Below are 13,661 nucleotides of genomic sequence, written 5' to 3' on the forward strand. Positions count from 1 at the left end.
ATTCTGGTGATGGTGTCTCTATTGAGCATGCGGTTGAGGAAGGCGTTGGAGTTTTCAGAGAGCTATGAGAGAGAGAGAGAGAGAGAGAGAGAGAGAGAGAGAGAGAGAGAGAGAGAGAGAGAGAGAGAGAGAGAGAGAGAGAGAGAGAGAGAGGGGGGGGGGATCAAATATTCATCACAAACCACAGTACAACACACACAATGCAGTGAACCACAACTAACAAGTTACCTAAGGACTGAAACATTGAACTTGTTTTTTCCCTGTATTGCCATCCTTGCATTAGTATAATGACAATCCATAATACACAACTGATTACATTGTCTATATCTGCCATATGTTATGAGTTATGCAGATGTGTTTGTTCTTCATTGGTCCTTCATTCTGTTCCAACTGTATTCACAACTGACCTTTATGAAGATGGAGACCACAGCGATGCCATGAGGGCTCTTAGCTGCCTCGGTGTAATTGGCATACAGGTCCTGGTTGTAATGGATCAGCTGGACCTGAAGGAGAGACACGAGACACACGACACGAAGCATTACGACATGAACGAGAGTGACAATTCTTTATAGTTCCTGTAACAAAGTTTTCATTTTCATTAAAACTACTATCAGAGGTGCTATCACACATGGAATCCACACACTGTTTGTTCAAATGCCTATAAAACAGCATTATTATTACATTTAACTGACGTGGCCTGAATTATGACTCAATCAGGAGTCAAGAGGCAAAAGTGTCATGTTTGTAGCGATGTATAACCTCTTTATCAACTTTCCTGTTTTGGTTCACTCTCACGGCTCTCATACGTGCTACCTGTGGCTGTTGCAAATTTGCTACTTTTCTTCTCTAAAAGTCTATCCACCTTCTGCTGCTTATCTGGATCAGGCTTGTGTGGGTGGTGGAAGCTGGGTTGACATCCTTCTACCTAGCCACAACCCAACAACTCTTTGTGGTGGACCAGGACCTTCCCAGACCAGATGGCATAGTTAAAACCCCTCAAGAGTGTTACCCTGGATTCTCCTCCCAGTTGGAAGTAACCAGAAACACTTTAAAAGCTATTCTTCAAGGAGGCATCTATTTGGGATACCCGAACCACCTTAAGTGGTTATGCTCTGATGTCTCAGCTCTTATCTCTCATGGTGAGCCCAGCCACCCTTCAAAGGAAACTTATTTTGACTGCTTTTGTCCATGATCTCATTCATTCATGACTACATTCAACATTACTTCCGCCACCGCAATAGTTGTGCCTCCCACAGATCTAGAACCACAAACCAAATCTGCATAACGAGAGAGAGAGAGGTATTACAAACGTTTGACAGCTTCCTTTTAACATCCCTACACTGTGGTGAGATCACTGTCTAGTTACAGTATCGACAGAAAAGCTCAGAGAATATCCACAGAGGCCCAAACTCCACACAGACAAGAAAACATTTGCTGTTCCGATTTTGACAACTTAGTTTGAATTCATTTCCAGGTGGATAACAAGCTTTGAGGTGAGCTTTGAGAACAAGATTGCTCACATAAAAAGTTTACCTCTTAATGAGAGATGACTGTTACACAATAATGTACTCTGTGAGTGCCTGTGTGTATTTCTGTATATTGTAAATCCCATAATAAGGTATCAAAATTGCTCTTATCAGCCTGTCGTTGCTAATGCAGATGTGTTGAGGCACGAGTGTGTTTTTTTATGTGTCATCTCTGTCTTGCATCTCACCTCTCCAGGAAAGCCCTGTCCGTTGAGGAGGTGCTCTGAACCCTGGGAGTCTTCACTCCCGAAGTGGAGGCGGACTTCCTCCAGCCTGTAGCTGTAACCCAGCGGACCGCCTGAGATGTTCACCAGGTGGGCTTTGTCTGGCCTCAGGGAGACGTGCTTCCCTGTGTTGTACATGGTGCCTCCCATCTACAAAGGAAGAGACAGAGAGGAATGGGTGTTAATGATACGACAGCTGTAATTTTAAAACTACTCTTTGAGCAGTCTTGTCAGGGATGCCAGAAGCAAGATTGCTGAAATAAAAAGGCAACTTATTTTGGTTATATGATTGTAAATGTTTATGACCTCATTGTGGTCAACTGGAAAGTCACTCTCAATGGATACAGCAAAAGATCAGTGAATGTCTGTTTCTAAGCTGGGTCTCTAGCAGCTTCAGTTTTGACAGTGATTGCTCGACTGACTTAGTTGCCATTGGCAATGTAACATAGGTATTGAGGAGTTTTGGCAGCTTTGGGAAGACTGTGTCCACATCATTTCCTTTAAAGCAGCATACCTTGGATGTTGCTGAAAGGGAGAGCACAGGAAGAATGGAACACCTTTAGTTTAGTGACAGTACTGTCTTCCTCACTGTCATAGAATTGGCAAACATCCTTGAAAGATGGAGAAGCTCTGTCATTTGTCATACCTTTCCAGTAATTTGCAGTGGTAGAGCACTTGACATACAACACTAGACCTGCACTAGTGGGGTACATTTTTACCCTGTCCAAGGAAGTATTTTTCACTTATCTGTATTTGTTTGGCATTGGTAAGGTTCTCTTCTGGATTTCATGACAGGATACATTTTAAAAACATTTTACCATTGCTAGGCACAGGTTCAAGTTCTACTGGGCATCCCTTGATTTGCTAATGGCTAAAAAAAAACGTGCCTTTGCTGCCTGTAGTTGCTTTTTGCCGATCCCCTTGTATCGTCTTCAATTTTCTCTCTTCTTGGCATTCTCTAGTCATAAGTAACCCAATGCTAATCTGCCTCTCTACAAATTCAAGTTAATCCAAGCTAAAGGGTTGTAAACACATTTTGAATAAAGAATATTCACCCCATTACAACAGCATCATAGGGCACGGCGTTATCTACTCGTCATTTAAATGGCACATCATGTTTTCTCACTTTTGGGGGTTCTTTACAGTGAAGAAAAAAGGGCATCTATGAGGTCACTTCATCCTGATGTACCCATAACTACACAATCATTAAAGAACTTTGGTATGTTTTCACCTTAGAGGGCACTCGAATCACTCAAATATTCCATTTCACATGGAAATATGTCACAACTCAGAAGCTAAAGACACATCAACTTCTGTTTCATGGGGTATTTTATGCATCCATGGAACCAACCAGTGATGGGGTAAAAGGAATAATTTTAACTTAATGCAAATGTGGACTACATTTCCTTGGAACTGATGCAGTGAAACTGATGAAGTGGTTTGGTGTTGGACCAGGATGCTACAGGAGGATGGTCCATGGAGAATAGAATAATAATTGCTGTTTCACAAATTCCACCATTATATGACCCCTCCCTCCTGGACTACTGGGACAAAGACAAATGAAATGAGGAAGGTAGAACATATATACAACCAGATATGAAACAATGACCCAAACAAAGCGTACTGCAGCCATGGAAGCAACAAACTGGATAAACTGAGATCCACTCCACCCGACCTAAAAACCTGCGTGAGCAAGAGTGAGGGGAGAAAACTCTGTCCAGTATTTTTTGGACTGCAATACCCATTTTAAAGGCTTGCTGTCAGTCTTACATATATTCCTTTAAGAAAACACTAGAGTGTAGCAATTATGCACTGAAAATACATACAACTTCTGAACACCAGTAGCACCATTGCCCAGTTGCAGAACAATACCAACTTTGTCTACTACCTAAATGCAGACTGGAAGAGAATATAAAAAAGTGGGATGTGCTGTGATGTATGACTTGGTTTTCTGCAACCTCTATTTAAAATGTCTTTCATGGAGGCTTTAGTGAGTAGATTTTCTCGGCCTAATTATGGTACAAGAGGACATTTCTGCTTCACTTGTTCCTCTGATATTACTTTTCTGTTATGCTAAAGTATAAAATCAACTAAAGCAAGAGGAAATGTATGCTGTAGGCAGGGCAAAAGAACTGCTGAGTGACACTTTGCTTGATAGAGTGTTTTTTTCATGTTTATTCAAGTACTGTAAATGAAGGAGGAATGTAATGGGCTCATAACATATCAATCACTATGTTTAAAGTTTTATTATCATGTACTTGATAACAATGCCAGTAATGAAATTCTTAGACTAAGGGGAAACCCAACTTTACAGAACAGCTGAAATAAGTCAAATAGTAATATAAGTAACCACAAAAAGGCATATAATTTAAATAAATAAATAATTAGGTAAAGGGAATCAAGTACAAATTAAGCATAGTCACTGATTATTATAATAGAAACAGTATTTGCATGGTAGTGTGAATAATATAAAACATAATAAAATATAATAAGAAATATTTCTATAGTCCTATTGAAGAGCCTGCTTCACCCACAGACAAAAAAAACAACCAACAAATCAAACAAACAAAAAAGAAAGAAGAAATATGTTTGACACCTTTTGTGACGAAGATGTTGGATGCATTTATTTATTCTGAATTTCAATGCAAATCTACTGGGAATTGAGATCCTGCAGGATAAAAAGACCAAACTTCACTGTAGAAAAACAAAGTTGACGCAGTGTTTCCACAAAAGGTTAGAGCCACAGTAGCTAATGATTTCTTTGGATGTGCCTTTGCTTGATTGACAGGACTGTCAGCCCTCGCCTCCAAACAGATGCAGTCACATTATATGTATGCCACATCCTTATTTTTCTTAGTTGGATTGAGTGTATCTAATGTCTTGTTTACTGTGTCTCCCTCAACTGCCCTTTGTATTCAGTGCAGGGTCTCCGTGTCTTGCTTTGTCCTGTTATTAAAAAGACAAAGTTTCCGTATATTTGCGGTCAAAAACAAATAAAGTGATTCTGTTTGTGAGGATTAAAACAGCTATTCCTGTTGCTCATATGGCCCCAGAGCCACTTGTTGTCAGTTCCTCACAATGCCCCCCGGCAACACATAAAGCATTAATGCTCTTTGCCCGCATTGCCAACCATATTCATCATACATATTATATGACATTTGCTGCATTCACATATTCATTACTGCTGTTTGTATATAATAAATGAGGAGAAAGCGCTCAGCCCCAGTTTAATTGTGGCATGCCACTGCTGAGGTAGTATGAAATTAAGACATTACTCACCAGCCTGGAATCAATTGGCAGCATAATCCTTAACGAAAAGCACAATATTATTTTAAAAGGAGGCTAAGGATTTAGAATCTAAAAATGACTGACCGATTTTCACCCTTCTACGTCATTCAACCATGGATTCAGTTACAAGCAGCACAGAGGCAAGCTCTTTCCTATGACGTACTTAATAGTAGGCTAGATTTTGCTAAGATTTTGCCTCACGCAAGAACGTTTTCATATTCTTATCCTAAGCCTCTCCTATTTTTTTTCATAGAGCTCGCTCATAAGAATGTTTCAATAAGAGGGATGCAACAAAACCTTTGAACTGAAAATTACTTTCCATAAAATACAACAGTTAGTTAAACTGCTCCACTGAATAGCTATTGTCCAGTCAGAAACTGTAACTACACATGAGTAAGAGCGATTCTCTGTATGCGAAGAGTTTGGAAGGTCATGGGTTTTGAGTATACAAGAGTTAATGGGTGGATTAAACAATGTGGTGTAAGCATGTTCATACAGCTACCTAAAGTAGTTTTTTTTTTTTACGACATTAATTTGTAGTGTTTCAGGTTATGTTTGAAGATAGCACATCCACTGTGAAGTATATCAGCACTGTGATGAAGCTGGTCCTGGATGCTACTACTACATCAGAGTTCAGATTAACGTTAGCAGCCTGCTACCAGCTAGCTTACCAGTCCTGCTCTTTGTTCAACATGTGGTTACGATAGAGTAAAATAAAGCAGATACATTTTTTTTCGTATTATTATTATTATGGTTTAACCAAAAGCAAAAAAAATTATGTTTGCTGTTCAAAAATCTAAGTTAAACTAGTTTTGCCTGTCTGTGCGGCAGTTTCGTGCCAAGTGCTGGGTGAACGGTGAACAGGTGGGAGGAGAGCGATACACAGATGGGAGGTTCATTCAAATGAAGGAGCTCAAAGCCAGTTTTTGTTATTTTGGTTGAAAAAAGGTTCTGCTGAGACAATAGACATCTAACAATCACGTTTGTTTCTGGCACAACGTGACTGCATTGTTAATCGAGGGATTTTATCAACAAGTGCGAATTTATTTGCAGCAAATGTGCAACAAGTTTATGATGCTTGAACCAGCTGATGTGTTTAAATCTGCATCAGAAATAACATTCAATGTTGTGTGAATGTGTGTGTGTTATGTTAAACCAATTTGGGGCGATTCTTTCTATATCTGTTGTCCACAGCTGCTTATACTGCATGAGAAGCTTCTCCCTCAGTTCATGAAATCACTTCAGCATTTGAAGGCAGCAGGACTGATATTTAAATAAATCAACAGCTTTTGATCTGAATAGTGCCACGCCACAGCGCAGAGCCATTACACACTGTTGTCCACTGTGTTTACCTCCATTATATCATTTGCAGATGACACCCAGCTGTTACAAACCACACAAGCACACAACAAACTGGTAAGCTATAACTCGATATTCTACCTGTTAAGCGGGAGATGTCTGATTTCAGAAGCCTATTCATCCTGTGTGTCATGACCTCCTTTCCAACTCTTTTTTTAATTTTGCATTTTGTTTGTTTGTTTATCACTATATAGACTCCCCAAGCATGATGTCCTGAACCGCCTGATGTTACACTGTCAAGTGAGGAGCTGTTGGAGAGAGAATTACTGATATGGGGAAACAAAATATCAATTTTACATTATGTTTGTGTGGAGTATTTGTGGACAAAGACAAACTATCTGATTCATATAGCAGGCCTGGACTACTTGTCTACTCTTCATTGGTAGGTTCAAATGTTAAAAATGTATCTATTTATTCAAGTGCTTCTTGTTTGAGGAGCAAAAAGCCCCAATCACCTCAAACAGTGAAAATCAGGACAGTATGTGACATATTCAGTATGAAGAGCAAACAGCTACAGCTATAATGAAAGTAGTATCAGTAGAACATCATTATAAACACCAGTTATTCTGTGAATGTTTTTTTTTTTTTACCTTGAGTTCTTAAACACTGCATTTGAGTAACAGCTGCTTCTACAGATGAGCAGCACAGAAGTTAAGACCTCAAGTGATATCTACATCTTTTAATAATACAGCATTCGATGGCGGAGTTGTTGCACAGCAGGTGGGATTTGCCAAAGGCATACGGGAGCTCCCTGCACTGGATTAAGGAAAACAAATCAAACACACTCAAAGTAATTGAGTACAAATAGATTAAAGCTGTTTGATGTGTGGTCTAAGAAAACCAAACCAGCGTGAGGTAAATCTTCAAAGCTTTGGTCTGTTTTCTGTCAAGCATGATGGAATCAAATGTATGGAGAGAGAGAGAGAGAGAGAGAGAGAGAGAGAGAGAGAGAGAGAGAGAGAGAGAGAGAGAGAGAGAGAGAGAGAGAGAGAGAGAGAGAGAGAGAGAGAGAGGTAAGACTGAGGGACAGGAGGGTCGATACTGAGAAAGAGTCCAGGCAGTAGGAAAGAGGAAGAGAATTATGAAAAAGTAGAAAAGTCAGAATTGGAAGGTGGGGAAAGAAAAATTTGACACAAATGAAGAAGACTGAATTCAGGTATTGAAAATGAAATGAAACTGCAAAAGAATGGGAATACGGGAAAATGAGAAGACGAGGTGTGGATGGAAAAGAGACTACAGTGAAAGGCGGAGACGATGGAGAAAGCATTAATAATGGCAAAGATGTAACAGAAGAAAAGGAGAGCTGTGATGGCTGAGTGGTTAAAGCACTGGACATGAAATGAGGTCTGATCTAATGAGGATTCCCTAAAGGCTCAAACCCTGCTGGCGAAGAGGTGAAATGGAGCAACTATAGATGTTTGTCTCTCTTCATCTGTAAATTCTCTGATTTAAGTGCTCATCATGAGCTTTCAGCTCCATCAGCCATTTTTGCACAGTGGGTCATTGTGCAGTAGCTTACACTGGATGAGATTATTAACTAAATGGATAAAATGATAAAAGTTGTAAGTTGGTTCCAGCCCAAAAAAAGATGTGATTACTTTACAATGACAGAAGTTTTCAACACATGAGAGTGTTCATGTTTCTCCAGCTTTTTGCCAATATGGATTCAATATTGATTAAATATTATACCTAAAAAAATAAACAAAACTTTAAGTTATCTCCAAAGTTCTTACAAATTGAATTTCTGCATCAAGTTTCATGACAGTTTATCCAACAGATGTTTAGACAACCACAAGAAGAAGAAAAGTAGAGGAACAGTGGGAGAGTCACTCTCATTGGCTACATCTTCTGGGAACCATGAATATCTCTACAAACATGTGTGTCAATCCATTAAATACAGGCATGTCCAAGTTATTCCATAAAGGGCCGTGTCCCTGCAGTTTTTTGTTCCAACCAGTTAAGAACACACAATTCAAATCAACAGTCTGAAGACTGAGAATAAATGAGTCAAGCGTGTTGTGCTGCTGCTTAGTTGGAATGAAAACCTGCAGCCACATGATCTTTTATGGAATAGTCTGGACATCCCTGATTTAATAGATGTTGAGACTTGATAAGTGGATGAGTGACCAGGTTGGAGGTGCAAGACGAAAAGTCATAGGATCACCAAAATCATTAGGATTCATCCTCTGAGGACTCTGAATATCTGAATCAAATTACATGGCAATCCATTGAATGGTTGTCAACACATTTTCACTAAACACCAAAAGTGTCTCATAGTGGTACTGACAAAATCACCAAAGTTACACGCTTGGTGTAAGACACCGATGGAGCTAGATTAATGAGAGGCCAGTGACCTGCATTGTGCTTTTATTGATTTGTTTTTATCATTAATTTAGTTCCTTCTGCTGGTGTTCCGTGTGCCACTACAATTTTGTCTGTACCACCCAGCAGCCAGCTGAGGTCACATTTTATTGGCCTACGGGTCAGGTCATGAGGCTAATGGGACACATCAGGTCCGGAATTGATGTGGAGATAATTGCAGGCTTGATTCCAGCGCTCTCATATTTTAAACTTGTTTGAAAATGTTTTTAATGACGTCTTATTTTTCTGTGCATATAGGATGAATAATTATGCTTGTTAATGACATGGCAGAGTCAGTCAGAGAGCATTTCACACAGTATATGAATTTTAAAACCATGAACATTCAATACAAGAAGTACTCACAATTAAATGACAACAATCCATGCACTCCAGAACGACACGTACAACAGTGACCCGTGGGACATTGTTTTTCCACCATCCACATCTGCTAGTCCAGAAGCTCATGCCTCTCAATGTAAAATGCAAAAATGCACTCAACAAGGTGGTTAATGTCTGCAGCTAAATAATTGGCACTGCACAGGATCAGCACTTTGCAGGATTTATACACCAAACAGTGATATAAGAAAACAGAATCCATTCAGTCTGCTCCCTCCTCTACATCAACAGTTTCACTTTCTGCCATCTGGTCCTCTCCTCAGACTTCCACTAGCTAACACCAACAGATATAAACACGCTGCCATATAGGTGAAAAAGGAACCATTTGCATAATGGATTGACTTTTTGGTTTAATGTGTTTATGTGTTCTGTGTTTAATGTGTGCTAAATGTATGCGTGCCACCGCCGCTTAGCTAATTGCCCCAGACTGGGGACACATTTTTGTTTGATTGATGGTCTATGCCTTCCAAAACCCTGTTAAAAAAAAGTAAAATGATGACAGCACTATGTTTAAGATTCGGGTAAGTTTAGGCACACAAACCTCTTAGTTAGGGTTAGGTAAAGATCATGGATTGGGTTAAAAAGCCTCGGTTAGGAGACCTTCATTGTCATGGTTACAAAAACCACATGGTTAAGGTTGGGGGATGATCATGGTCATGGTTTTAAAAAACAATGCTGACTTTTATTTTTACACAAACAGCGTTCTCTCGTGTTACGGTCCGATATTATGTTGATCTATCCATCCACCCTGACCTCCCTCCTACGCGGAGTGGTCACTATGTAATAACGTCATCATGGCTGGATCTACCATATGGTCAATGTGGGAAAGTGTCCAGGGGCTCTTGAGCAGAAAGGGGCCCAATGGGAGAAAAAAAATGTGTCTTCTTTTGATGTTGATAATAATGGTCAATGTCAGAAACCTAGTATGTCCTAAGAAAATACGGAGTTACAAAGTTTCTAATCGACAGCTGCGTTATCCAATCAGAATAAAATAAAAGTTGTTTGGGGAACATGAGCTTCAGTGCCAAGGGGCCCCTGGGGGTCCTAATGCAGCTTTGAATGTCATCTGATATTCTCCTTTTCTCCAATCATAATTACTATAGCCACTAGAGGGCCTCGGTCACGTGAACATAAATACAGTATACAGTATTTGGGTGCATTTTGCATTAGTTATTGATCCTGCCACTATGACAGTAAAACATTCCCAGGTGCGTGACATCGAATAAATATTATATTAACATTATTTTCATGGCATGCATGTTTTGTTTTGTTTTTAGCAAACCCAATGTTAATGAATATGACAGTAAGCCATATGGCTGCTGTTGATTTACTTCACTGGAGAAACTGGCAGGTTTCACCTTCAAATAGAATTGTAAAAAAGCACAAGAGAGAAAAGAATACGAATCGGGGCAGAGAGGAAGACACTAAAATACACAATGAGAGAGAAAATCAAGGTCGACTTGTGTTTCACAGTAAAGTCATTTGTCAAAAGAATAACACAATTTGCTCAGTTAAACTTATAACTTTTTTTCTGCTTTGGAGGGTTGAATTTGCAATTAGTGAAGATGTATGACTTGGGCATTCAGAGGGAAATGAGCCCGATACAAGAATAGAGAGATTTCCCACCTCCACAGAGCTTGACAGACTATCATCATGATATATACATAGATATATGTTATCATCATGACATGAAATAGAGAGAACTGATGGGAGACAGAAGAAATGTCATTTATACCAATGTCATGGATTATTATTTTAACTAGCTTTAACTTCAAAAAGAGAGGGAGCTGCATACCATTAGTCCAGCGCACCATTAAAGACAAACAGATGCGGATAAAGACAGAGATTCAGGAATTAATCAGTCAATTAGACACCCAGCAGAAACAAGACTGGAAAAAAAAGCACAGACAGGTAGAATTATAATGAGGAGAACATATTTAAAACTTTGATGGAAAGAGAATTTGGCACAAATGAGTCAAACTTTAATGATTGACAGAGGGAAATAGGTTGAGGGGACAGTTGGTGGTGAAACACTTTTGGACGGATAGAGAAACGGGTTTGGAAAAGCATCGGCTCCTTTGAGAAACAGTAAAGGAAATGAAATGCTAATATTTAAAAGAGGAGACGTGATCGGTCCCACCTGGGCCCGGGCTGTAATAGGCCACTGCATAATGCATGTAACCCAATGAGCATGCAGCGATGGGCCAAGTTTTAATTTAAGTCCTCTGCTCTGTCCGTATCTATTAGAGACAAGCTCTCTGGCTATCCCTCTGTTGACACTGTGGGCTTAATTATCACGCTGGAGGACGGTGAGTAGAAAGCTCTGCTTTGCTTGCTCTTTCACAGCGTTACACTGCTAGAGGCTGCTAGATTTTCCACCACTCTCCCCCCTCAAGGATCTCTGCTATGCACTTGTGATGAAGAGACACCACCCTGCAGGGCTGAGCATCTCTTACCAGGATAATCCCCACTCCAAAAAAAGATGTTCACTGCTGCTTTTTTCAGATATTCTGTATTTGTGATGTGAAGTGCCAAAATCCTATGGCGTTAAATTACAGTGTTAACCCTCATTCAAGCTAAGGACGTGCTCATGGGATTACTGTTTGAAATGTCAGATGGATTTCAGCAGACCTTTTTTTTGCAGGTGAAAATCGGAAGATCCAAAACTAGATGTGAAAATACGACGTTACGCTTTCAGAAGTCACTCGTGTCATTTTCAATCTTAGTTATTTTGAGCACACAGCGTGTCATTTTGTGAGGAGATACTGACATCGGAAGGGAACACACACCTGGAGGTGAAGTTACGCAATTTGAAAATTCCTTATCTGAATTGGGTAGGTCTGCTTCTAGATCAACTCTTTGGAGATTGTCTTTGTAGGTTTTCATCTTTCACCTTCACAATCTATTCAGACTGTAGAATCAGCACTGCTCCCAGCAAACCACACACATGCTCTACCTGGAAAAATGGACAAACTGCACTTTTTAATATACACTATTGTGCAATATCAGTATTTCAGTTGTACTATTACTCTCAGTTCAACTATAGTTCAATATAGTTTTTTCACTTTAAAATGTGTGCAATATCAGCATCAGACTCAGGTAGATACTGCAGTTACAAATGTGATTTATGATATCAGAGGGAATCATAACATTTCCATCATTTCTCATTGAAAATACAAAATGATTATGGTGGGATTTTTGTGGGGATCTGTACCAAATAAAAATGTCTTTTTAATTTTATAGAATATGATGTGTAGGCCAGAACTTCTCTGCGGCACGATAATAATTCATTTAAAATAGTAATAGTTCCAATAAGATTTAAATGAATTGTTTAGCCCTATTATGGAAATAAGAATACTGATTTTGGAAGTTGAGGTTTTTTTAAATCTAGAATACTGACTTCTACAAACATTAGTCAACTACCCAATCCAACTGGTTTCCAATTTCATAGTTCAACATAGTGGTTTAGGAGGTTGGCACATTAGCTCTGGAAGTCAGTATCCACTAAGGAGCAGCACAACATGCTGTAAACCCAACACTGACATACCACCTTATAAAGTGGATATGGAGAAGATTTTTACATTATATCGGCTTGTTTACAATGTCCAAAATCACTCCCTATTTACTATATAGTGCACTATACCTCCACCATTTTATTTGAGTGTCCAAATGCTGAGTAGTAAATATATCCACTATATAGGGCCCTCAAATATTCTACAATGGACAGAAAAAAAGTAGTGTCCATGGCATGTACACTACATGTAGTTCAGTTGATGGTGTGACTACACAAAATGACAGCGATTACTTAGTCTCTTGATTTGTTGCTCACTAGTGAGTGAAGTACTTGGCGTCTATTATATAGGTAGTAGTGAATAAGTGAATAATGGATGGATTTCAGACACAGATATGGAGTTGTGTTTTATATTCACTCTGTTGTTTGATCTGATCTGATCTCTACCAACTCTCTAAAAATATCTTATTATAAAAGCTGCTAAATGCTCCACTGTGTTCACCGGCTAGTTATTAACTTGATCATTACGCTGTTGGGTTCTGGGTATTTAGCACACAGTGGGCTTATCAGAGCTTTTCAAAGAAAGTTGTCACGAGCCACTAATTCAAATGAGATTCGAGTGTTTGTCTCTAAAGAAACTTTTCATGTCATAATTTGATACACTTCATGTAAAAAAAAATGCCACTCATGGAAACACTTATACATGAATCATCAATCTGATTATTGCTTTCAGAAGAGCAGTTGGCCCATGTGACCTTCAGCCAATGAGAGGCTATCAACATCTGCTTATTAGCTACGAAGGTTAGAAATGTTCCAGCTCTTATTCATATCCAAAAACAAATTCCCCATCTCCATCCAAATCCCTCATTAGACAGTAAGTACCGCCATCTTTTTAATTATCTTTATTTATTTGTTTATTTATTTATTGGATGACTGAACCGCTGCGGCCATAACGAGCTCTTTGTAATCTGCAGGATTTACATCGTCAAATATTGG

At 39.2% G+C, this 13,661-nt stretch overlaps 1 protein-coding gene across 1 annotated transcript in view; it reads right to left on the bottom strand.

Moving 5' to 3' along the window:
- LOC133999794 (carbonic anhydrase-related protein 10-like) overlaps positions 1 to 13,661 on the bottom strand; it is a 101,402-nt gene that overhangs the window by 13,714 nt on the left and 74,027 nt on the right. Inside the window, exons 4-6 of the mRNA XM_062439110.1 lie at positions 1,715 to 1,900; positions 408 to 503; positions 1 to 62 (exon numbers count right to left, since the gene is read on the bottom strand). The exon at positions 1 to 62 is cut by the window's left edge and continues 11 nt beyond it. Coding sequence (XP_062295094.1) covers positions 1 to 62; positions 408 to 503; positions 1,715 to 1,900 — 344 coding nt within the window. The remainder of the gene's footprint in view (positions 63 to 407; positions 504 to 1,714; positions 1,901 to 13,661) is intronic.

Source organism: Scomber scombrus, chromosome 18, assembly GCF_963691925.1.
Source record: "Scomber scombrus chromosome 18, fScoSco1.1, whole genome shotgun sequence".
Lineage (NCBI taxonomy): Eukaryota > Metazoa > Chordata > Actinopteri > Scombriformes > Scombridae > Scomber > Scomber scombrus.